We start from the raw sequence: 26,506 nt of genomic DNA on the forward strand, positions 1-26,506 counted from the left end.
TGCCTACCTCTCTTACCTTTCCTGGAGTTAACCCATCTATGTGACTGTATCTGAGACTTCCCTCCTTCCTATAACTGCCATCCATCACATACTGTTGCTGTTGCAAATTCCTCATCGCTTCTAACTGTATCTCCAACCTATCCATTCGATCTGATAAGATTCGCAGCCTACAGCATTGATGACAAATATAATCCTCAGTAACCCTTAAACTCTCTTTAAACTTCCACATCTGACAAGAAGTACATATTAAAGGCCATTTTTGTTCCTTCACAATCTACAGACCCAGAAAATAACACTGTCTTATTCCTCTCTAAACACTGCCCCAGGTTAAATTAATAGTTATGGCTTATATTTTAAGTTTAATCAAGAGACATATCTCCAAAACATATAATCAAGAGAGAACCCACTCTACTCACTACTGCAGATTCTCTACAGGCCACACTTAAAAACAAGGATTAACTTATCTGATTCTGTGCTGTGAACTTCGCCCAACAGTTCCTCCAAGATCAGTTGTGAATTTCACTGTTTGTTAATTTTCCCAGATGCACTCCGATGTCCAGCGATACATGAATTCAAACAGCAAAGGCAGTAACTGAGCAGGTTCGTTCTCTCTCTCTCTCTCTCTCTCCTGCAATGACCTCACCATGTGCTTCCTTTGTCTGTTCTTCTCCCTTTTAAAACTGCTGTTGTTTTGACTTTTTTTTTCAAAGTTTCAAAACAATGCAACAGCATATAAAATAGTAATTGCTGCTCCTGAGATTCGAGGAAATCACCTCCAGCACCTAAAATATCTCAAAAAAGAGCAGCTATTACAGTCAAACATTTTTCCCATCCTCAATCTTGGATTTCCCAGAATGCATTTCATATAATTGGATAGATACTTTTGAAGTCAGGAGCATAATAGAGCAGGTATAATCTTGGTCTCTATTAACTTGATAGATAGAGCACAAATTTCAGGAAATGATTGTTGTTTTTATTTGACATGAAGTGTGGACATTGCTGGCTAGAACATTATTTGTTAGCCATCTCTAATTGCTCTGCAGAAGATGGTGGTGAGCTGTCCTCTTGAAATACCTAGAGTGGAGGGACGTCCACAGTGCTATTCAGAAGGCTTTGACTCAAAAACAATGATAGAATGTAGTATAGCTCCAAGCCTGGATAGTGTGTAGTTTGTCGAGAAACTGGTGTGTAGCTGGTGGTGTTCCCATGTATCTGCTGCCCTTGACCTTCCTGTTGGTAAAGGTCATGAGTTTGGGAGGTGTTACTGGAGAAGCCTTGGTGAGTTACTGCTGTGCATCTTGTAAATGATACATACTTCTGTCGTTCAGCATTTTTGGTGGAGTAAGTGAAAGTTGAAGGTAGTGATCAGAGTGCCAATCAAGTAGGCTGCTTTACACTGGATGTGGTGGAGCTTCTTGAATATTGCAGTATCTGCATTAATCCTAGCAAGTAGAGTGTATTCTATCACAATCCAGACATGTGCCTAGTAGATGGTGAGAGACAAGAGGCAAATTACTGCAGAATTTTCAGCTTCTCACCTGCAATTTTTATGTGGCAAGTCCAGTTCACTTACTTGTCAATAAGAACATAATAAATAGGATCAGGAGTAAGCTGTTCAACCCTTTGAGCATGCTCCGTCATTAATAGGATCATTGCAAATTTGACTTTCCTCACTTTCACTTTCCCGCCTTTTCTCCATAACCCTTGATTCCCTGACTGATCAAGATTTATCTCAGAATTAAATATACGCAAAGACTCTGCCCCATAGCTGTCTATGGCAAGGAATTCCAAAGTCTCACTTCTGTGAGAGAAGATTGTTCTTCTCATCTCTATCTTAAATTAGCCAACCAAACTTCTGTGGACGGCATGGTGGCTCAGTAGTTAGCCCTGTTGCCTCACAGTGCCAGGGACCCAGGTTCAGTTCCAGCCTCAAGCTGGAGTTTGCACATTCTCCCTATGTCTGTGTGGGTTTCCTCTGGGTGCTCTGATTTCCTCCCACAGTCTAAAGATGTGCAGGTTAGATGTATTGGCTGTGCTAAATTGCCCATAGTGTTCAGGGATGTGTAGATGCATTAGGCAGGGAAAATGTAGAGTAATACAGTAGAGGAATGGGTCTGGGTGAGATATTCTTCGAAGGGTCAATGTGAAGTTGGGTCAAACGGCTTGTTTTCACACTGTAGAGGTTCTATGATGATTCTAGATTATGCCCTCTGGTCCTAGACTCACCCATCAGGGCAAACATTCCCTCAGCATATACCCGATGAAGATCATATATGTCTCAATATTTAAATACTTTCAAATTTCAATGAGTAGAGTCTCAGCCTGTTTAACCTTTGCTTCTAAGACAATCCCTACTCACCAGTGATCATCCTGGTGAACCTTCTGTGAACTGCCTCCAACAAGATAATTTATTTTTTTAAATAACTGGTCCACATTGCTCACAATACTCCATATGTGGTCTCACCAGCACTATGTACAGTCACAGCAAGACTTCCATACTTTTATACTTCAACCCCCTTGAAATAACGGGCTAATATTCCGTTAGCCTTCCTGATTATCAGCTGCAACTGTGTGCTGGCTTTTTGTGTTTTGTGTACAAATACTGATAATTTCCAGCATGTAGATAGCAAGGTATTCAGCGGTGGAAATGCGATTTAATATCAAGAGTTTAGATTCTCCTTGGCATAATTGGTATGATTGTTACTTGCCACTTATCAACCAAAACCTCGATGTTGTCCAGATCTGTCTGCTTATGGGCATGGACTGGTTCACTACCTGAGACATTACAAGTGGTGCTGAATGTGTTGTAGTCATCAGTGAATGCCCCTAAATCTAACATCATGTTGGACGGAAAGTCATCAAAGCGCCGAAGATGTTTAGCCTATTGGACACTGTCCTGACGCACCTTACACCCTGACCTTAAGTTCAACTGGACAGTATCCTCTCCCTCTCTGGCTCTCTCTCACACCCTCTCCCTCTCTCTCTCCCCGTGTCTCTCTCTCTCACACCCTCTCCCTCTCTCTCTCCCAATGTCTCTCTCTCACACACCCTCTCTCTCTCTCCCCGTGTCTCTCTCTGGGAAAAAAACTTGACTGTATTCACCTTGTGAGAAACGAAGCTCACTCAATTCAATAATTTCAGTCCGAGACAAGATCTGAATCAGTAGTGTCATTTATTTCGCTCTTGCAAGAGGGGTGTTGTGTCCACTGTCCACAAGGCAGGGACACACACACACTGAATTCAACTAGTACACAACATTTATGTAATTTGGTTCCTATTCTTTCATCCCATTGCTCCTCCCCTGTTTACATTTCCCACCTCTCTAAGACCGGCACCCATTACTCTTGTTTATCTCTTGCCTTATCCGGCCTTGTCTGTGACAAAATGCTTATTTCTGGCCTCACAAGGCCGTTTGACCACATCCTGATGTGGTCCATTGTTAGGTATATCCTCCTTCACTACCATCTATTTCCCTCACTTGTTATGATCTTATGACCTCATGACTTCTTGATTGTGGTTTGTTCTTGTTTTTGCAGAATCGGGAAATAGATGCTTATAACTACTGTTTGTACAGGCATATCTAGCTTAACCCCCTCCCCTCACAGCACCTTATCTATTTGTCTGTAACATCTACCATCTATTTGCAGGCACATTTCATTCTTGCATGCACATTTTAGCTAATATAAAAACAATTATGTATTTCCTTCAAATAGTTTTCATTCTTGTTGACTCAGCTCTTGGCTGAAACAATTATACACTGGTGTGAGTTCATTTACCTTGCATAAGTAATTATGATTGCAGAAGTAACACCACTTTACCTATATCCCACAACCTTAACCATGCCTCTCATGATTTTATGCACTTCTATAAGGTCCCTCCTCAGTCTCCTACGCTTTAAAGAAAAAGGTCATAGCCTGTCCAACCTCTCCCTGTGACCAGTCTGTTAAGTTCTGGCAACACCCTTGTATATTTATCCTTCACTCTTTCCAGTTTAATAACATCCTTCGTATATCAAGGTAACAAAAACTGAACACAATACTCCAAGTGTGGCCTCACCAAGGTCCTGTACAACTGCAACATAATTTCCCAACTTCGATACTCAATGCCCCAACTGATGAAGGCCAGTGTGCCAAAAGCCTAATATACGTAAATGTTCTGGAAGAGGGCATTGTTAGTCTGATCAGTAAGTTTGCAGATGACATGAAGATTGGTGGAGTAGCAGAAAGCATAGGGGACTGTCAAAGAATACAGGAAAATATAGATAGACATAAGAGTTGGCTGGAGAAGTGGCAGATGGAGTTAAGTCCAGCCAAATGTGAGGTGATGCATTTTGGGAAGTCTAATTCTAGAGCGAACTATCCTATAAATGGAAGAGCCTTGGGAAAAGTTGATGAGCAGGGAGATTTGGTAGTTCAGGCCCATTGTACCCTGAAGGTGGCTGCACAGGTGGATAGAGTGGTCAAGAAGGTGTATGGTATGCTTACCTTCATCGGACAGGGTATTGAGTATAAGAGCTGGCAGGTCATGTAAAAATTGTACCAGACGTTTGTTCAGCAGACTTAGAACACTGTTTACAGTTCTGGTCGCCACATAACCAAAAGGATGTGGACACTTTGGAGAGGGTGCAGAGAAGGTTTACGAGGATGTTGCCTGGTATGGAAGGTGTTAGCTATGAATAGAGGTTGAGTAGGTAAGATTGTTTCCATTAGAAAAAAGGAAATTGAGGGGGGCGACCTGATTGACGGTCCCCCTCAATCATGAAGGGTATAGACAGGGTGGATAGACATAAGCTTTTTTTCCCAGGGTGAGGGATTCAATAATGACAGGTCATGCTTTTAAGGTAAGAGGTGAAAAGTTTCAGGGGGATACCTGCGGAAAGCACTTTACACAGAGGGTGGTAGGTTCCTTTGAATGCATTGCCAGCAGAGGTAGTAGAGGCAGGCACAGTAGATTCATTTAAGGTGCATCTGGACAGATGCATGGGGAGCAGAGGGATACACATGCTTAGGAATTGGGCGATGGTTTAGACAATGGATTTGGATCAGCTCAGGATTGGAGAGCCAAAGGGCCTGTTCCTGGGTTGTAAATTCTCTTTGTTCTTTGTTCTAACAATATGCCATCCTCTACTATGAGGTGGTCTCTCCTGGTTTAATTCTAGCTGCAAAGGCCCTTTGGATTTCCCCATTAATACCAATTATTTCAGTTTGGAAAGGTCTGGATCTTTCTGTATTCAAAGTCTAATATTGTTAGCTGTAACTGGTAACATACAGAAAATTGAATGTCATGACATTCTTCCATTGTGGGTACTACAGGCAGTATATCTCTAATGGAAGGCAGCTCAATGCATCTGCATTCTCGACTCGGCTTCTTGGTCAGTGTTCTGATTTATAATTATTAGCACTTAATATTAGACCCACCTCAGAATGGAGCTTGAAGCTATGGGTGGCACTGTGTTTTTCTCTTTAAGCAGACAAAGTCATGGCTTGTGGTCGTAGATTATCACAAATCTTTATCTGTAACAGCATTGGTAGAATTCCAATACAACCACCAATGCTTCTTTGTTGATTTGAGTGTATTTACGCTCAGCATTAGCCAAAGTGTGGATGAATATTGGGCATTCCTCTCTGGTGGGTCACCTATGAGCTGATACCACCTCAATGAAAGACAGGGAGATTTTACATGTCAGTACCAGATCTTTCTTGGGATCATGGTGTGCCAACACTTTAGAGGATAGTGATAGGATGGTGCAATAGTCATAGGATGGATGCCAGATTGTGTATTAACTTACTGTAATAATTTACCAGCTCCAGAAATGACTTGAACTCCTGGACAGATGTGGAGACCAGGGCAGGTTTGATCACTCTCACTTTATTTTCTAACAGGTATGCCCCAATCTTGTTGACCTTTCGACCTGGGGTCTGGAACACATATTGTCCCATCATAGGCACACACCTGCCGTGGAAAAATGCCTTAGGACAATATCCAAGTTCTAAGTTACCTTATTATTTTACCATTATAAGGATGTAATTGAGGTAAAGGAAAATTGTAATTGTCTCGTCAAGACTTGGCTTTGTTTTGGGGTTTTGCTGTGGGCTGATGTAGAATTACTTTTTTGGACATTTCCTGAGTGAGGCTTTGCAGTTGCCTGTATTCAGGCAGACTGATGAGGGTGCCATTTGCATCATGATACTTAGCAGCTTACACGCTCCACTTGCCACATTTTCCAATAATAAAACCAGTTGTAGTGCCTGTTTGAAGTCCAGTTGAGCTTCAGCCAGTGATTGTTATTCCAATCACATCGTTAATCCCACATACGAGACTATCTCTGTGCATCTCATTAAGGGTTAAACCAAATTCACAGGATTCTGCCAGTTGTCTTAACCTAGTCAACAACACTAATCCGAATCCCCTAGTTCTCAAATTGTCAGTAAAAGTGATAGCGTCTCAGAAATAAAGGAAGATTGGGTTTTCTAATATCCCTTAACTATGTGAATCAGTCCTTGAAAGGTTTTTGTATCTGATGCCTCACGAAAATGTTAGGTTCCTAATAACAGAAAAAGCTGCAGCTGCACAGACAGTCAGGAGAATCACTCATTGTCTGCCATAATGTCATTTTCCTAGAAAAATAACAAATACTTTCCATATACTAACCCCAGTCCCAATGGCAGGTTTGAATGAATCAAACTTCTTAAACATAGATGTGATGTGAGAAAATGCTTTCAAAGTCGACTGTGTGTATGACTTTCTTGAGGATCGTGCTTTACTCGTTGTCACTGAAATATCTCTTCAGAGGCCAACATCCCATCATTCATTACCCTTTATTTACAAATGCATTATCTTTCACAATAGCGCTACCTCTCACTAAGTCAGACATCTGGCAACTCAGTATACCTGATATTCTTCCTTTTATGTCACCAGATCTCTCTGACTGGGGCTGTTAATCTGGTCCAATCAGAAAACTCATATTCTATGAATCAAAGAAACCGTACAATGTGGAAACAGGCCCTTTGGCCCAACAAGTCCGCAGCGACCCTCTGAAGAGCAACCTACCCAGATCCATTCCCCTATCTGATTACTCTACATTTACCCTGACTAATGCACCTAACGCTATGGACAATTTAGCATGGCCAATTCACTTAACCTGCACATCTTTGGATTGTGGGAGGAAACTGGAACACCCGGAGGAAACCCACGCAGACACAGGGAGAATGTGCAAACTCCACACAGACAGTCACCCAAGGCTGGAATCAAACCTGGGTCCCTGGCGCTGTGAGGTAGCAATGCTAACCACTGAGCCACTGTACCACCCTCTGAGGTCCAACTGGCTGACTTTATTACAATTAGTATGGGTGTCTTCTGGACTCACGTATGATTCTCTGATGAAAAAGAAATTTTAATATGCAGAAAGTCATTGTACACATTGGAACCAACGACATAAGATGGGAAAATGATGAGATTCTGAAGAGAGAATACAGAATGTTAGGCAGGAATTTTAAAAAGTAGGTCATCTATCATAGTAATATCTGGATTACACCTAGTGTTATGGGCTAGTGAGAGTAGGAATAGGAGGATAGAGCAGATGAATGCATGGCTGAGGAACTGGTGCATGGGAGAAGGGTTCACATTTTTGGATCATTGGAATCTTTCCTCGGGGAGAAGTGACCCATACAAGAAGGATGGATTGCACCTGAATTGGAAAGGGACTATTATACTGGCAGGGAGATTTGCTAGAGCTGCTCGGGAGGATTTAAACTGGTAAGGTGAGAGGGTTGGGGGGTGGGACCCAGGAAGGTAATGACGAAAGAGATCAATCTGACACTGGTACAATTGGGAAATGGAGCGAGTTAAGCAGTCAAGGCAGGCAGAGACAAAGCAGAGAACAAAGTAGACTACTAAATTAAACTGCATTTACTTCAATGCAAGAGGCATGGTTAGGAACGTGGAACTGGGATATCACAGCAATTACAGAAATATGGCTCAGGACTGGCAGCTCAATGTTCCAGGATACAAGTGCTACAGGAAGGATAGAAAGGGGGGCAAGAGAGGAGGGGGAGTGGTATTTTTGATTAGGGATAGCATTACAATTGTACTCAGGAAGGATATTCCCTGGAATATATCCAGGGACTTCACTTGGATGGAACTGAGAAATAAGAAAAGGATGATCACCTTATTGAGATTGTATTACAGACCCCCTAATAGTCAGCGGGAAATTGAGAAACAAATTTGTTTGGAGATTTCAGTTATCTGTGAGAATAATAGAGTGGATATGGTAGGGGATTTTAACGTTCCAAACATAGAGAGGGACTGCCATAGTGTTCAGGGTTTAGATGGAGAGGAATTTGTTAAGTGTGCATAAGACAATTTTTTGATTTGGTGTGTGGATGTACCTACCGGAGAAGGTGCAAAACTTGAACGATTCTTGGGAAATAGGTCAGGGCAGGGAGTGAGGTGTCGGTGGTGGAGCACTTTGGGGCCAGCGACTATAATTCTATTAATTTTAAAATAGTGGTGGAAAAGGATAGACCGGAACTAAAAGTTGAAGTTCTAAGTTTAAGTAGTCTAATAAGGGGTAAATGTAGGGGAATGGGTCTGGGTGGGTTGCGCTTCGGCGGGTCGGTGTGGACCTGTTGGGCCGAAGGGCCTGTTTCCACACTGTAAGTAAGTAAAGTAAAGTAATCTAAAGTAAATTGGAGCAAGCTAATTAGGAAAGAACTCTCAAAAGCTGATTGGGGGCAGATGTTCATAGGCAAAGGGACGGCTGGAAAATAGGAATCCTTCAGAATTAAGATAACGAGAGTCCAGAGATGGTATATTCCTGTTAGGGTGAAAGAAAAGGCTGGTAGGTGTAGGGAATGCTGGATGACTAGAGAAATTGAGGTTTTGGTTAAGAAAAAGAAGGAAACGTATGTCAGGTATGGACGGGAGAGATCGACAGAGATTGACAGAGTCCTTATAAAAGTATTTCCAGGATAAGTTGGTTGATCGCCGAGACATTTCTCAGGAAAGGTCATTCATCAATCCAGAGAAACTGGTATTTTCCAATAGACTCTTTGGCCATGAGTAGATAAAACTGCACCAGGTGAGGCTCAAACTCACAACCTCAGCATTACACACGCTGCCATACAAGTACCGCGTGCTGACCGATTGAGCCACTGCAGTTGCACAGGCCACAATTGTGAAGATAGGCAACAGACCTTCTCCTTATAAAAGTATAAAGGCAGTACGAGCATACTTAACAGGAAAATCAGGAGAGCAAATAGGGTACGTGAGATAATCCAAAGGGTTTTTATAAATACATTAAAGACAAAAGGGTAACTAGGGAGAGAATAGGGCCCACAAAGATCAGCAAGGCAAACTTTATGTGGAGCTTCAGGCAATGGGGGAGATATTTTGCATTAGAGTTTACTGTGGAGAAGGACGTGGAAGATATAAATGTAAGGAAGTCGATGGTGATATATCTTGAAAAAATTTTAGATCCGGTCTATCCTTTTCCATCACTATTTTAAAACTAATAGAATTATGGTCGCTGGCCCCAAAGTGCTGCACCACCAACACCTCATTCCCTGCCCTGTCGTATTTCTTGTGCACATTTAACAAATTCCTCTCCATCTAAACCCTTAACACTATGGCAGTCCCGGTCTATTTTGTTTGCACCTGTATTTGCGACGTGTCTTAATGACTACCATTCAGTGGCTCTGACCTCCATAATCATTAAGTCCTTCGAGAGGCTGGTCATGGTTCACAGCAACTTTAGCGTCCCAGCCTATCTTGATCCCCTACAATTTGCCTACCAATGAAACAGGACCATAGCAGGCGCCATTTCCATAGCCCTACACTCATCCCTGGAACATCTAGATAACAAGGACAGCTACATTAGGCTCCTAATCATCAACTACACTCCACCTTCAGTACCATAATGCCCTCCAGACTAATGTCAAAATTCTGAGAGCTAGGTCTCAGCTCCTCCCCCTGCAGCTGGATCCTCAACTTTCTGATCCTCAGACGGCAACAGACCTCCTCCACAATAATCTTCAACATTGGTGCCCCACAAGGATGTGCTCTGAGCCCCCTATCATACTCTCTGTACACCCATGACTGTAGCCAAATTCCAAACGAATGCCATCTGTAAGTTTGCTGACTCTCACACCATGGTAAAAAGGATATCAAATAACACATTAGAGGATAGTGTTAATTGGTACTGTGTCTTTACTATTACAGTGGTTTGTAGTGGAAATGCTCCTCTTGATTACCATGACAATGGGACGGCATCATGTCAGGTTGATGAACATCGTACAGGAGTGAGAGAAATGTAATGTGGAGATCATTGCTGCAGCAATAGGTCTTTGTAGCCCTAGCCATCTCATCAATAATCTCTACAAAATAAGATTTTCCTGACAACATGGCAAGAACATTCAGATCCTTTAAACAACAGGACATGCATCATTAATGAGGTTGCGTGGAATGAGTGAGTGTTAAGGAACTTATTTCAGATGCATATTGTCTATTTTGCAACATTTTGGGTTCTACTTTTAGCAATGCTTGAAGAAATTTATGATTGCCAGGTCTAAATAACCAGGTTGAAAGCAATGCTGTTTTATAAAAAAAAATCAATTATTCTTTCTACTTCTCTAATCTCTTCTCCTACCCAGGTTCAAGGATGTGGTTGAATGGGTCACCGGCAGTACATTTTTCTCACGATCCGCTTGCAGACAGCATTCCTTTGCAGACCACATCAACGTCAGGTGTGCATGGAGGTCAACTTCCTCTCTTCAAATTCAAACCTCGTCATGAAACTATCAACTGGAGGCGAATTAGTGCCATTGATGTGGACAGAGTGGCTCATGACCTGGACTTTGTCACTTTGCAGGAAAATATAATGAATATCACCTTTTGCAACATGGATGCTGAAAAATGTCCTTATTGCCAAAACCCACTGGATCCTACTCTATTGAAAATATTCAGATTGGCACAGCTCACCATTGAATATCTTCTTCATTCTCAAGAATACCTTACAGCTAATTTACAGATGTATGAAGAAAAATTGCAAGCATCAGAATTTGGAAAAGAACAAATTAAAAAGGAACTTTGCAATTTATCTGATGAAATGAAGTCTCAGAAACAGGAATGCAAACGCAGGAAGCAGATAATTTCTTCTCAACAGATGATGATTCAGTCTGGTGCTAATAATTATTATAAGGTATGAAATGTCTAAAGAAACAATGTGGTGAGTTTAAAATCATATTTATAGGCTAGGAACAAAGTTTGTTAATGATGTTTTGGAATTTAAGATGTGCTAATAATAATTTGAAAAATCCAGTCTTAAGTTTGGGACATAAACATCTTTTCATAGAGTTCAGCTTCAGTATAATAATGTCAAATGTGTTTGCATAGGTTGAGCAGACGGTCTCTGGATGGTTTATTTTCCCTTTATAATCCAAATTAAAATCATAAAGACAAGGACCAGGATTTAGATCTATATTTAATTATTTGATCTAATATACTAATTAGTACACTTATTATTTCTTATAATGTGCTGGATACACACAGCATTTTTAAGAATTGATGTACAGTATATGTTTTTGATTGACTAACAGGGCAGTATTGCACCTCATTTTTGCATATGAGGTGATTTTGTTTTGCCATTTGCAAAAATAAGTAAGTAACTTAGGTGATGAACACTTCTTTTTGCTAATGGGATTCAGATAGATCTAAGGATCCACATCAAGATGCGGAAGGTCCACAAACATAACCTTTCAAAAACATCCATCACTCAGACACACAATAAGTTTACTGATCTAGACCTAAAGTGTCAAAATGATATCTAATGGGATTATCATTATGTGTATTGATAATGCAGAATAGAAGGACAGGATTAAAATCTTCCATTTTAAATGGAAAAGTGGACTTGAGAAAAAAAATTATCAGATTGGATGAGACTATGCTATTAAGTTGGAGTCGCTCTTGAAGAACAACTTGCAGTGCGGTTGACATAGCATAACCTCTCAAAGCATTGCAAAGGAGTATGACAACTAATAAAAATTCTTCAGATCTTTCTTAATCACGCTCTATTTAGCAACTAATGCACAAAGTGGGAGACAGTGGTAGTGTAATTGAACCAGTAGTCCACAGGGCTAATTTTCTGGTGGGCATAGCTTCAAACACAGGATGGCAATTGGTGGAATTTAATTTCAGTACTAAACTTAGTTATGGTGACCAGAAGACTATTGTAATACCGATTGTTGGAAAAACCCGATTAGTTTAATAAAGCCCTTTCTGAAACAAAATCTGCCACCAAAACCTGGTCTAGCTGACATGTGGCTCCAGACCCACAGTGATTGATTCTAATCTGCCTTCTTACTTAGTCTAGCGGTTACTGTATTCCAAAAGCAATAATACATGGGCAATATTGTTGTCCTTGTTGCAATGAAAGCACAAATAAAAGTCACAAACACTAAAGAATTTAATCCTGAAATCAATTGAACAAGTGGAAGCAAATGAAGGTTCTTTAATGCATTCTCACAAACCTGCCATCAAGGACAATGAGTCAAAACTAATACAGAGAACTATTACAGATAGAGGATTCCCATTGTTTCAAAAAAGACGAAACATAATTGAAGTTTATTGGATTTAATTTTGCTTTGGTTGACGTTAATTAGTTCAAGTTATAACTTTATTTGGAGGTATCCGATAGTCAAGATAGATTACAAGAATATGAGAAGCATTCAATTTGTAGTTGTAAATGGTGTTGAGTATTTGCTGTCTTCAAGCTATCACAGAATACGTAGAATATCACATTTTGCTGTGTTTGAACATGATTAAGAAAGGCCTTTTGACAAAAGGCTGTTAAGTAAAATCACATTTTCTGACTCCATTGGAAGCCAAGAATTGTCAAGACAACAGCAAAATTACTTTCCAGGATGCACCAAGAGAACTTTAGAGACAACTGTAGAAATGGTGAAAAATATCTGAAACACTAATTGATTGATTTAAAATTAAGTACTTCTAAACTAGGTGCCATGCATGTTTATTGATAGCTAAACAGTACATCAAAACCAGAATAATGATATTATGAAGGAGCTAGAACTTGGCTCCAACTCTCAATATGCAATAATAAAATCTAAATGTTGGTAATATTGACACATCTCGAAATTTCTATAAAGATTTTTGAAATATCATCAGCACTTGATCAAAGCATTGTGAACTAAGAATTTGAATAAGGGACTTAAGCAAAAACCAGAAATAAGACAGACGAGCTGAGGGTGTAGAAATGTAAAATGCAGTGTGATATCATAGCTATAACCGAGAATTGGCTGAAAGGTAGACAGTACAGTTGGTTATGAAAAAACACGATTGTTCCGTTCTCATGTGATCTCGTGTTACAAGAAAATGGCACAATTGCTGCGCCATTTAAAGTAATGGGACCTGAATTGCATTACAGCCAATACTGGTAAGGACAGTTCACATTCTACAAATAATGCTCTAAATTCTTCAATCACATTAAAGTCAACTCGCCTTGAAGAAACAGGGCAATATAGCAGAGCTGACAGTATTGGCATTTCAACATTCCTAAATTTTAGGTTATTCACATGTGAAACAGAGCAGATAGAAGTGAAGGAAAGGTTGTGAAATTGATCAATTATAGCAGTGAGGAATATGATATAGAGTTATAGAGATATACAGCACGGAAACAGACCCTTCGGTCCAACTTCTCCATGCCAACTAGATATCCTATATAAATCTAATCCCATTTGTCAGCATTTTGCCCATATCCCTCTAAACCCTTCCTATTCATATATCCATCCAGATGCCTTTTGATTGTTGTGATTGTACTCGTTGCCAACACTTCCTCTGGCAGCTCTTTCCATCCATGCACCACCCTCTGTGTGAAAAAGTTGCCCTTAGGTCCCTTTTAAATCTTTCCCCTCTCACCTTAAATATTTGCTCTCTAGTTTTGGACTACCTGACCCCAGGGAAAAGACCTTGTCTACTTACACTATCCATGCTCTTCATGATTTTATAAATCTCAATAAGGTCATCCCTCAGTGTCTGATCTCCATGGAAAAAAGCACCAGTCCAATCAGCCTTCTCCTATAGCTCAAACCCTCCAACCCTGGCAACATCCTTGTAAAGTTTTTCTGAATCCTTTCAAGTTTCACGACGTCTTTTCAATAGCAGGGAGACCAGAATTGCATGCAGTACTCCAATAATGGTCTAACCAATGTCATGTACAGCTGCCTCCCAAGACCTATACTTGATACGCTGACCAATAAAGGCAAGCACACTAAATGCCTTCTTCACTACCCTGTCTACCCGCAACAAGGAACTATGAACCTGCACTCCAAGGTCTTTTTGTTCAGCAGCACTCCCCAGGACCTGACCTTTAAGTGTATAAGTCCTGTCCTGATTTGCCTTTTGAAAATGCAACACCTCACACGTCGGCCCTCCTAAGTGGTCATAAAGCGTAATGAGTAGGCGAGTTGCCTCTGGTGTCCTGGCTAATATTAATACCTTGATCAACATCACAAACGGGTGAAAGTGAGTGCTGCAAATGCTGGAGATCAAAGTTGAGAGTGTGGTGCTGGAAAAGCACTGCAGGTCAGGCAGCATCCAAGGAGCAGGAAAATTGATGTTTCGGGCAAAAGCCCTTGATTAGGAATCCTGATCAGGGGCTTTTGCCTGAAACGTCGATTTTCCTGCTCCTTGGATGCTGCCTGACCTGCTGTGCTTTTCCAGCACTACACTCTCAATGACATCACAAACAGATTAATGTGTAATTGTCACAGACCTTACTGTGCACTAACTGGCTCTGCTGCTTTCTACAACAGTAACTACCTTTTATAAGTGCCTCACTGGGACACCCATTGCACCTTCTAGTCAAAATTACAAAAGGTACTGATGGAAACACGAGCTTTTATTTGCCCTCAATAACAGAATAAACAATCACTCTTCCAACTCCACCCAACGGTCGAGCCTCCACATTCCTGCTGGAACCTCACTAATTCCCTGTTAAACCTGCAATCACTTGACTTATCGTCAAAGCTCAATGTAAAACTTACTAAACCACCTGGTGTCTTTACAGAAAAAACATCTTAACACTTTTGGTCGTATGACCAAAGAATAAGTAGTCAAAACGTGTGGCGCTGGAAAAGCACAGCAAGTCAGGCAGCATCCAAGGAGCAGGAGAGTTGGTGTTTCAAGCATAAGTTATTAATCAGGAATGCTCCTGCTCCTCGGATGCTGCCTAATCTGCTGTGCTTTTCCAGTGCCACACATTTTGACTTTGATCTCCAGCATCTGCAATCCTTACTTTCTCCAAGGAAGAAGAGTAGGCCACTCAGCTTTTCTCGTCTGCTCCACCATTCAATAAGATTGTGGCTGATCTGATTTTAACATCAACTCTACATTCCTGCGTACCCCTGATAATCTTTCATCTCCTTGACAATCAAAAATCTATCTATCTCTGGCTTAAAAATATTTAAACATTCTTTATCCATTGCCTTTAGAGGAAGAGAATCCCAAAGACACAGCCCTTAGAAAAAAAACGTTTTCTCATCTGTCTTAAATGGACAACCCTTTATTTTTAAACAATGACCCTAAGTCAGGAGTTTTCCACAAGAGGAAACATACACCTAGTCAAGTCCCCTCAGGATTTTACATGTTCCAATTAACTCATCTCTGACTCTTCTAAACTCCAGAAGATACAGGCCCAGCATGTCTAGCCTTTCCTCACAAAGCAATTTGTTCATTAATCCAGTAATCTTTCTCTGAACTGCTGCCAATACATTAACAGCCTTCCATTAGTACGGTGACTAGGATAGAACATAGTAATCCACACTGCGGTCTCTCCAGGCCCTGTATGAGTGAAGCATAACCTCCTTACTCTTGCATTTGATTCCCTTCACAATAATAATACTGTAAACTTTCCTGATTAGTTCTTGTTCCTGATGGTGCCACCCAAACCTTTTGTCCTGAATACTCACTCCGAATAGATCCTCATATCCAGGAATGACAGGGCAGTGTCCAGAAGCTGACTGCCCACTCCAAAGGCCAAGTACTGCATCATCTACAGTACATTGTAGCTCAGTTTAGTCCAACTCATCTCTGCTACCCTCTCGCCTTTGCCCATTGTGTCTACCCTCTGTTTGCATGATGTTTTTGTCAGTCCCCTCAGATCAAACACCACCTGAAGTTCCCAAATCTGTCAACACATACCAGCCTCAGAGATCAAATGCCTACAGAATCACATACCCTAGAATTTTGCATGTCCAAAAATGGAAAGTGTCCCAGGCTGGAATACAGCATTGGGAAGTGATCATGAGGGGATCAGGGTATCCAGATTTCATCCACTACTCAAATGCAAAACTAAGCATCCACATTTTCAGGACAATGACCAATGGCCAAGGTTAACAGGCAGGATCTGATCACAGGGAAATACCAAGCAGGGCACAGGAATCGAGCACTATTCCAGGTACTTGTCCCTCTGCTTTATTAACCATAGCCTGTGACCTGCTCTCTGGGCATGCCTATTACTTGCAGCAATGAAAGTAGGAGAAATCTGATTTTTGAATCTTGGAGGCTGCTCCACTATTCAATATCACAGGCATGGTCCTGGGGAATAAGAACAAATAATTCAAATGCTCTCCCATTTTCCAGCTTGAGGCAAATCACTGGCAAGTCTGTCGGGTCAGTGATCAGTTTTGCTGCTTACTGCGCAAGGACTGACACCACTCCAACGTGTACATCAACCAGTGATCCATGACCTGGAGAACAGAATATTCTCTATAAAACTGGCCAACATTGCGACTCAACCACATTGTGACTTATGGCAGCGGTCACTTGTATGCCAGCACATGATTATGATAGGTGGGGGCTGTTCCTAGGGGAGGATGGATCAACAACGCGCGGGGTAGCGGTGTAACAGCTTGATTCTCAGCTTCCGATTATTGCTGAGTGGTCTTCAACTGAGTGATTTCTCTCAGCCAATTCTGACAACAGTTGGGAATGAATAGAGTTCCTGCAGGAATGCAGTCATAGGACAGGGTCAGACTGGGTGAAAACAAAGATTTCCTGTTTAAAGGGCCAATTATTTGTCCACAAACAGGAGCAAAACTATCCTGTTCACACACTCTTCCCCGCATTGCAAAATTGTACCAATGAAGAGAAAAGTTGCAGGTAATCTCCATTCAGTCCATCAAGTTTCTAATCATCACTAATCTTGGGTTTCTAATGCATTTTACTGTTTCCTCTGACTTGTCAAGAGACCAAACGTCTGTCCATGTTAGTTTTAAATACAGTCACTGGAGGTGACTCCACAAGACCCTGGAATCTAGAAATCCAAAGATTCACGACCCGCTGACTGAATATAATTTTCCTCATCTCAGACCCATACAAGCAGCCCCTAATCCTGAGGCTGAGCATTCGGAGGTCAGGGTGCAGTGAGGGGAACACTATAATCTCAGTATCAGTGATGGGTCTGGCCGAATATTCACAGGGAGACTGTGAGGACTGCAGGTGCTGGAAGTCAGAGTCAATTGATGTGAAGCTGGAAAAGCACAGTAGGTCAGACAGCATCCAAAAAACAGAATAGTCAACGCTTCGGCCCAAAACGTTGACTTTTCTGCTGCTCAGATGCTATCTGATCTGCTGTGCCTTTCCAGCTTCACACCCAATACTCACACTCAATACTCACAGCCAAGGTTCAGGCCTTGCTCATCAACAGAGAGCACCCCAAGGGTTCTCCATCATTTCTCGAAGTTATGAATCTTGGAAGGATGGTCTAATGAGCCAAATATGTGGAAGTAAAAATTGAAAAGGGGCAAACTGTTTGGCATGTATGATAGGCCCCAAAACAGTAATGGAGAGAGAGAGGCCTAAATACGTAATTAAATTTGAGAAATATGTAGGGATGATAAGGCAGTAATTGCAGGCCTCCTAACTACTGAACCAGCTCGGATCATCTTAGTATGCAAAGTAGGAGGCAAAAAATTCTTAAATTGCATCCAGGAGAACTTTTTCAGCCTGTACGTACAAAATCAATAAAGGAGGGGGAATTTCTGGTCCTAATATTTAAATATGAGCCCAGACAAGTGAAAGGCCCAATATGTATGGGTGGCACGGTGGCACAGTGGTTAGCACTGCTGCCTCACAGTGCCAGAGACCTGGGTTCAATTCCTGCTTCAGGCATCTGGTTGTGTGGAGTTTGCACATTCTCCCCGTGTCTGGATGGGTTTGCTCTGGTTTCCTCCCACAGTCCAAAAATGTGCAGGTTAGGTGAGTTGACCATGCTAAATTACCCGTAGTGTTAGGTGAAGGGGTAATTGGTCTGGGTGGCTTGCTGTTCGGAGGGTTAGTGTGGACTTGTTGGGCCGAAGGGCCTGTTTCCACACTGTAAATAATCTAATCTAAGCAGGGGAATATTTTGCAGACAGTGACCATGACTCAGTTAGATTTTAGTTGTAGAAAAGGATAGGATGGACCAGGAATAAAAGTTATAAACTCGCAAACCACTAATTTCATGAAGATAGGACATAATTTGGGCGAAGTGGACTTGGATCAGCTACTTGCAGATAAGACTGTCAGGGCAATAGGAGGCATTGAAGGAGAGAGTACCGAGTTTACAGTGCAAATATGTTCTGATAAAAACAAAGAGTGCAAAGAGTGGAGAACCTTGGTTTCAAAGGACATAAATTTAGGATTAATTAAAAAAGAGAAGCTTATGACTGATTTCAAGCACAGTGTTGTTTGAAGAATTTATCAAGTGCAGGAGGATTTGTTAAAAAGGAAGCTAAGAGAGTGCATGAGAAAGTATTGACAATTAGAATAAAGGACTATCCAATGAAAAACAAAGGAATGCCTAAAGAAAGAGTAGGGCTCATTAGAGACCAGAGGATAATGTATGTGTGGACCTGGAAGGCGTGAGCATAATCTTCGATTGTTAATTTGAGCCAGAATTCACAATGGAAAAGGATGACGCAAATTTAGACATCTGGATGGAGAATTGTGAGAGAGACAAAGTAGGAGTGGGTTTCACATCCTTAAAATTTACAGATATAAATGAGACATATTCCGGCTCTTGACAGACGCAAGGGTGGGGATATCAATGAACCAGCAGCAATTTTCAATTCCTTTTTGGTTGCAAGTGAAGTGCCAGAGAACTCAAAAGTGTCCTATTATTAAAAAAGGGAGGAAGTGATAGACCAGGATATTTCAAGCCAGTCAATCCAATCTTGTTAACAGGGAAGTTTTTAGAAATAATTTAGAAAGAGAGAATATCTGCACTTGGAAAGACATTGATTATTAGAGAAAGTCAGCATGGCTTTGTTGAGGGACTGTTGTGTTTGACAATATATGATTGAATTTTGGAGGTAACCAAGAATGTTGATGAGGGTAATGCATTTGATGGCATCTCCATGGTTTTCGTAAGGCTTTTTATATGGTTCTTCATCACAGACTGGTCAAGAAAGTAAGAATTCATGGGATCCAAAATAATGCAGCACATTAGATCCAAAACAAACAAAGAGAATATTAGAGAAACTCAACAGGCATGGCAGCGTATGTGGAGAGAGAAACAGAGTTGAAAGTTTGAGTCTGTTTTGGCCTATTCAGAACTACTCTGAAGAAGAGCCATACTGGATTCAAAACATTTAACTCTTTCTCTCTCTACAGATGCTGCCACACATAGAGTCACAGAGATGTACAGCATGCCTGCTGAGTTTCTCCAGCATTCTCTGTGTTTGTTTTAGATTTACAGCATCCACAGTATTTTACTTTTATTGGATCCAAACTTGCCTGAGAGACAGAAAGCAGTGGGTAATTGTAGAAGGATGTTTCTGTGAGTGGGAGTTAGTTTCTAGTGCGGTTCTGCAGGGCTTGGTGCTGGGGCCCTTGCTGTGTTATTATTGATATGGGCACAAATATAAGGGATGTGATTAAGAAGTTTGAAAATGACATAAGATGATAAATAGTGAAGAATATAAGCATACACTGCAGGAGGATATCAACTACTGGTTTGGTGTGCAGAGCAGTGGCAGATGGAATTCAACCTCCAAAAGTTGGGTGACATGGTGGCTCAGTGGTTAGGACTGCTGCCTCGCAGCGCCAGGGACCTGGGTTCAATTCCGGCCTTGGGCAACTGCCTGTGTGGATTTTGCACATTCTCCCCGTGTCTGCGTGGGTTTCCTCCCATAGTCCCATTGTGCCGGTCAGGTGAATTGGCCATGCTAAATTGCCCATAATGATAGAGGAATGGGTCTGGGTGGGTTACTCTTTGGAGGTGTGGACTTGTTGGGCTGAAGGGCCTGTTTTCGCACTGTAGGGAATCTAATCTAAAGTATCAGGAAGAGTCCTTAATGAGGTCCATCAAGGCTATGATTGGTAGGTCCCAAAAGTATTTAAAATCAAAGGAACATTAGCATGCATGTCCATCGATTCCTGAAAGTAGCAAGGCAGGTCAATAAGATGGTTGAGGAGGAATATAGAATACTTGCCTTTATTAGCCAAAGCATAGATTAAAAGAGCAGGGGATTTTTGATGGAGGTGCATTAGATATTAGTTAGGCCACAACTGGACTGAAAACAAAATTTGCTAAAGATCACAATGGATCAGACAGCATCCGTGGAGAGAGAGCAAGTTAACATTTCAAGTCTAGATGATTCTTCATTAGAACTGAAGTGTGGAGAGGGCAGTATTTTTGCTATAATTGATGGTGGTGTGGCAGTGGTGGATGTAGAGTGCTGAAGGATAAAATATGTTGATAATTCAGATAAAGAGATTGGATTGTGGGAATGGCAGAATAATGGTGTGTCTAACTGCCAGACTGAAAAGAACACAGTTCTACTGGGGTGGAGGGAGGGGAGAGAGAACATAGTAACAGAGAATGTAACAAGTAAAGCTGAAAGAAAGGGAAGAAATGGGAGTTGGTTCACAGTTTGAAGGTATTGAACTCAATATTAAGTCCAAAAGGTTGTAAAATGCCTTGTCTAAAGCTGAGATGTTGTTCCTCCAGTTTGCGCTGTGATTCACTGGAACACTGCAACATGCTGAGGACAGACAAGTGAACATGCGAGCAGGATGCTTTTTTGAAATGACCAGCTACAGGAAGGTCAGGATCATGCTTACGCGCAGACCAGAGGTATTCTGCAAAGTGGTCACTGAGTCTGCGTTTGGTTTCTCCAATGTAGAGTAGGCCACATAGGGTACAGGATCAATGGTGCTCCTCGGATGCTGCCTGAACTGCTGTGCTCTTCCAGCATCATTGATCCAGAATCTGGTTTCCAGCATCTGCAGTCATTGTTTTGACCACACAGGGTACAGCAAATACAACGCACAAAATTGGAGGAGGTACAAGTGAAATCTGCTGCACCGGGAAAGACTGTTTAGGCCCTTGGATGTTGAGCAGGGAAGAGGTGAAGGGACAGGTTCTGCGGTCCCTTCTGCGGTTACATTGGAAGGTGCCGTGAGAAGTGGGTGTGGTGTTGGTGGTTGTGGAATGCACTCGGGTGTCCCAGAGGGAACGGTCCTTGTGAAATGCTGATGGGGCAGTGAGGGGAAAATGTGTTTGGTGGTAACGTTTTGCTGGAGTTGTCTGAAATTGTGGAGAATGATTCATTTGAATATGGAGGCTGGTGGGATGAAAAGTGAGGACAAGGGGGATCCAATCATGCTATTGTGAGTGACAGGAAGGGGCAAGGGCAGAAGGACAGATGATAGGCTGAATGCGGTTGAGGGTCCTGTCAACCACAGTAGGTGGGAAACCATGGTTATGGAAGAAGTAAGTCTGTTAGCAGTACTGGTTTGGAAGGTAGCATCATCTGAATAGATGTGATGTACGTGAAGAAACTAGAAGAATTGGATGGAGGCCTTGCAGAGTGTGAAGAAGTGCACTGAGGGTAGCTATGGGAATCAGTGGCTTTGGACAGTTTATTCCTCAAAATGGAGACAGAGAGGTCAAGGAAAGGAAGGGAACTGTCAGAAATAGATGATGTGAAAGTTATAGAGGGGTGCAAATTGGAGGCAAAATGAACAAAGCTTTCAGAGTGCTGGTGGGAGCATGAATCGGCAGTCGTTGATGTACCAAAAAGTGATTGTGGGAGGGGTCCAATGTAGGGCTGGAACAAGGATTGTTCCACATACCCCGTAAAGAAGCAGACATGACTGGGACCCATGCAGGTGTCCATAGCCACTTCTTTGACTTGAAGGAAGTGAGATGAATTAAAGGAGAAATTGTTTAGTGAGAGAACCAGTTCAGCCAGGCAGAGGAGAGTGGTGATGGATGGGGAGTGCTCAGGTCTCTGGTCAAGGAAGAAGCCATGAGCTTGCAGACCATCCTGGTGGGGGATGGTGGTGTAGTGGGATTGGACATCATTGATGAACAGGAGGCAGTTAGGGCCAAGGAACTGGAAATTGTCAGTATGGTGGAGGGCATCAGAAAATCGTAGAAGTAGGTGGACAGGGTCTAGGCAAGTGGAGAGAGGATGGAGGAAGAGAAAATGAGTTCAGTGGGGCAAGTACAGGCTGATATGGTGTGCTTGCCAGGGCAGTCTAGTTAGTGGATTTTGGGGAGGAGGTAGAAGTGGGTTGTCCGGTGTCAGTAGCTTTCCTCTTTCAGACCCTCCAGCCCTGGCAGAATCCTGATAAATCTCCTTTGCCCAACCTCCTAGCCTGTCTACGTTTTTCTGCAGCCTTTCCACCTGAACATGACCTGTCCCTCCAGCTATCTTTGTGTCATCTACAAACCTAGCAACAATGCTCTCAGTTCCTTCACCCAGGTCATTAATATACAACGTGAATAGTTGTTCCAACACTAGAACCCCACGAGTCGCCAGTTGCCATCCTGAAAAAGATTCCTTTGTCCCCACACTCTGCCTTCTACCAGCCAGCTAATCCTCTATCCATGCCAGTACCTTGCCCCAACACAATGAACTCTTAGTTTATTTAACAGCCTCAAGTGCAGTACCTTGTCAAAGGCTTTTTGGAAATGTAAATGGATCATGCCCATTGGCTCTCCTTAGTCTAACTTGCTTGGTACCTTGTCAAAGTATTCCAGCAGATTTGTTAGGCATGACCAGCCCTTGATGAAGCTGTGCTGACTTAGCCAAATTTTACTGTACATTTCCAAGTACTCCACAATCTCATCCTTAATAACGGGCTCTAAAATCTTACCAATGATTGAGGTCAGGTTAACCAGCCAATAAATTCCCATCTTCTGTCTCCCTCCTTTCTTAAACAATCCGTTGGGACCCTCCCTGACTCAAATGATTCCTGAAAAAACACTACCAATGCCTCTACACACTCCACAGCTCTCTGATGTGTCTGTTCTTCTCTCTTGTATTCTGTGCAATCTCACTCTAGAAGAGACAGGCATAGTATCAAGTCGGCAACATTGGTAAGTGTGTGAGGGTGTGGTGAAGTATCAGAATATTAGGGATGGGTCCAAAAGCCAGGGATTGGGTGAGACAGTAGAATGTCGATACTTTGAACCTGAACAGTCCAAAATCTCAGTTGGTCAAAATTGTTAAAGGTGTTATTGAAGGATTCTCATCTGATGAGCGCAAATCATATGATGTCAAGCCATGCAGATCATCTTAAAATATGTTTAAAAAGTACTGCTGGAAAGCGATGTATATTGCCAAGGGTTTTCCCCTTGCAGCTATGAGAGTAAACTCAAAAATGGCAATGTTCAAATAATTATGACAGTTTATACTACCGGGTAAAAAGGGTGCCATTGGTTGACAGAGGCATGCAATGGAGAAGGAAATGGCTCCCTTTGCAGTCCAGTCATTCAAAAAAATGTGAGAGGTTTTTGTTTACAGCAAATTGGTCCCTGCTATGTCATTTCTAATAAGTTTGTATGAGCTGCTTTGTCTTCAGTTGATTTATTGGTTTATCCATCTAGGAAGCTATAAGAAAAGTTTTTACTGGACTAAGTTTGAAGACATACCCATAAACTTCCCTTTAATTCAATTGCTAATTTTCTGCACTCTGGCTGCAGGAGATTTCTGTTTTTAAACCATATCTCATAATCTAAAAACAGCATAGAAGTTGAGTGAGACTACATTTTGCAGATTATGTATGTTACATATTAACAAATTAATCTTTGAATACAATTTTTCTGTAAGAATTTGATTTTTTTTGTTGTGTTACAAGATGCTACACAACTTTGTCCAAGTGAGATCAGTGTTCATGTGCAATATAAATGTCTGGGAGCATTGCAAGGCCTAAAGGCTAACCCAAACATACAGATCTGCAATTGCAAATCTGACAAAGGAGCAAGAATAGTCAACCTTAATTAGTGTCATCATATCAAAAATATACATACCAGAATGAAAGGTCCAAATTCATATCCATTGGACCTACTGCTTTGCATGACTGGAACCTTGCTTGAAATCAAGCTTAATAAATCACTTGATGCACTTGAGTAAGGTCAGCTAGCTGCTGGGGTGATATATATACAATAGGGTCCATACTCATGACATGTTTCCTTACATGAATGGGCTGCCCAAGGCACATGAGTGTAATGTTCCTTTATGTCCTATCATGTCTCTGACCACTTCTGCAGAGCATGAATTGGCCAAAGGTTGGGTGATTTGCTGGAAGCAGGTTTGAGTGGTTTTCCACGTGGATAGGGAGGGATTCCTTCATGTTTGCTAGGATTTGTATATTGATAGCAAAGTCTTGTCCATGTGTTTATTTGACATTGCTAGCCTGTTCACCAGTACACCACTCAAGGAAGCTGTAGACTTCTTAATCATTCATGGGACATGGACTTCAGCTGGGAACCATTTAACACCATTCCTGGTTACCATTGAGAAGGTGACCTGCCTTTTTGAACCTAATGTACCTGCACCCACAAGGCTATTGGGGAGGGAATTCCATGACTTTCATCCAGTGGCAATGAAGGATTGGTGATTTATTTCGAAGACAGACTGTTGATTGACTTGGAGGGAACCTTGCAGATAGTAGAATTCCCATGTATCTGCTGATCTTGTCCTTGTAGTTGTAGTGGGTTTGGAAGGTTTTCTTCTCAATGAGCCGAAGAGAATTTCTGCAGTGCATCTTGTAAATAACATACACTGTTGGGACTGAGCATCGGTGGTGGATGAGTTGAATATTTGTGCATCTCATATTAATCAACCTGGCTGCTATGTCCTGGATGGCATCGCACTTCTTCAGTATTATTGGAGCTGCATCCATCCAGGCAAGTGGGGTTATCCATTATACATTTGACTTATAGATGGGGAGTCTGGGGGTGAGTTACTCAGTGCAGGATTCTTCGCCTCTGACTGCAGTTGTAGCCATAGTATTTACATGGTTAGTCCAGGTTAGCTTCTGCTTAATGGTACCCCAGAATCTTGATAGGTGGGATCGGTGATGTAATTGAATGCCAAGAGCGCTTGTTACATTCTGTCATTTAGATGTTTATTGGTATGAATGTTACTTATCACTTGTAAGCCCAAATTAAAATATTTATCAGGTCTTGCTATGTTTACATGACAGTTCTAAATCGTGGTGATCTACAGCTACCACTATTGTGTGAATTGCATATACACTGGATTTATAAATTCAGTAACTCTCTTCTTAAGTTCAGTTTTAATGACATCATGTATCTACAGATATATGATGTTGCCATGGGATTCACTGTGTGGCAAGATGTCGCTAACATCTTTGTTAAGTTCCATGAGAAATTTGCATATCACACACCTCATAAGTGGGCCTAAGGCTACCACTTTCAATCCTGAAAAGTCTTTCTCAGGTTAAGGTATCTCAAAAACTGAGCCACAGGTGAAGCTAGCTGTTTCATGCTGGTAGCATGCAGTAGCAACAAGTGGTATTTGTTGCCCATCATGTCAAAAAGAAGTTCTGCTTATCTCACAAATGAGTAATACAATATATGAATTTTAGTGTACAATGTGATTCAAGATATGTAGACCATCTGTTCAAAGACTTGTAAACTGTATTAAACAGCGCATCTCTTCACCTGTTCATTACAGAAAAGGCACTGACTATACCAACCAGTAAATACTTGTAAAAGTCAATGGTGTCCATTATTAGGTGTTATTGTGCAATTGGACAACGTTTGCTAAATAATAATGTGTGCATTAAGAATTATGCTGACAACAAATTCAATATTGTCATTTGGGATTGCAGCATCTACACTTGCATGTACTTTAAGCTACGTATGTTAGGTCAGCCCTATAGATGTACACACCTTGTACCTGTTTCAATTTAACAAAATATGCACAGCTGCACTCTGATTCCCTAAGGCAATGTCTTTATTAATCAGAATCAACCTGCTTGGTTTAAATTGAAACAGGTTTTGCAGTTAACTGTCACTTATCATCCACCTGGTACATTCTCTACTGCAACACCTCTGTTAATCAGGATCAGTTTTCTAACCAATCAATGCTGTTTCTCATACAGTATAAAAATGTTATTCCCCATCACAATGGTGTTTTTGTCCTATTAGATGAGAAGCTTGGACAAATTTTTTTTCACAGTACTCAAAATC

General features: G+C 41.5%; 1 protein-coding gene across 1 annotated transcript in view; it reads left to right on the top strand.

Moving 5' to 3' along the window:
* LOC122551042 (zinc finger protein DZIP1-like) overlaps positions 1-26,506 on the top strand; it is a 278,342-nt gene that overhangs the window by 57,760 nt on the left and 194,076 nt on the right. The window contains exon 4 of the mRNA XM_043692685.1: positions 10,650-11,197. Within this exon, the coding sequence (XP_043548620.1) occupies positions 10,650-11,197 (548 nt within the window). The remainder of the gene's footprint in view (positions 1-10,649; positions 11,198-26,506) is intronic.

The sequence above is a fragment of the Chiloscyllium plagiosum genome, chromosome 6 (assembly GCF_004010195.1).
Source record: "Chiloscyllium plagiosum isolate BGI_BamShark_2017 chromosome 6, ASM401019v2, whole genome shotgun sequence".
NCBI lineage: Eukaryota > Metazoa > Chordata > Chondrichthyes > Orectolobiformes > Hemiscylliidae > Chiloscyllium > Chiloscyllium plagiosum.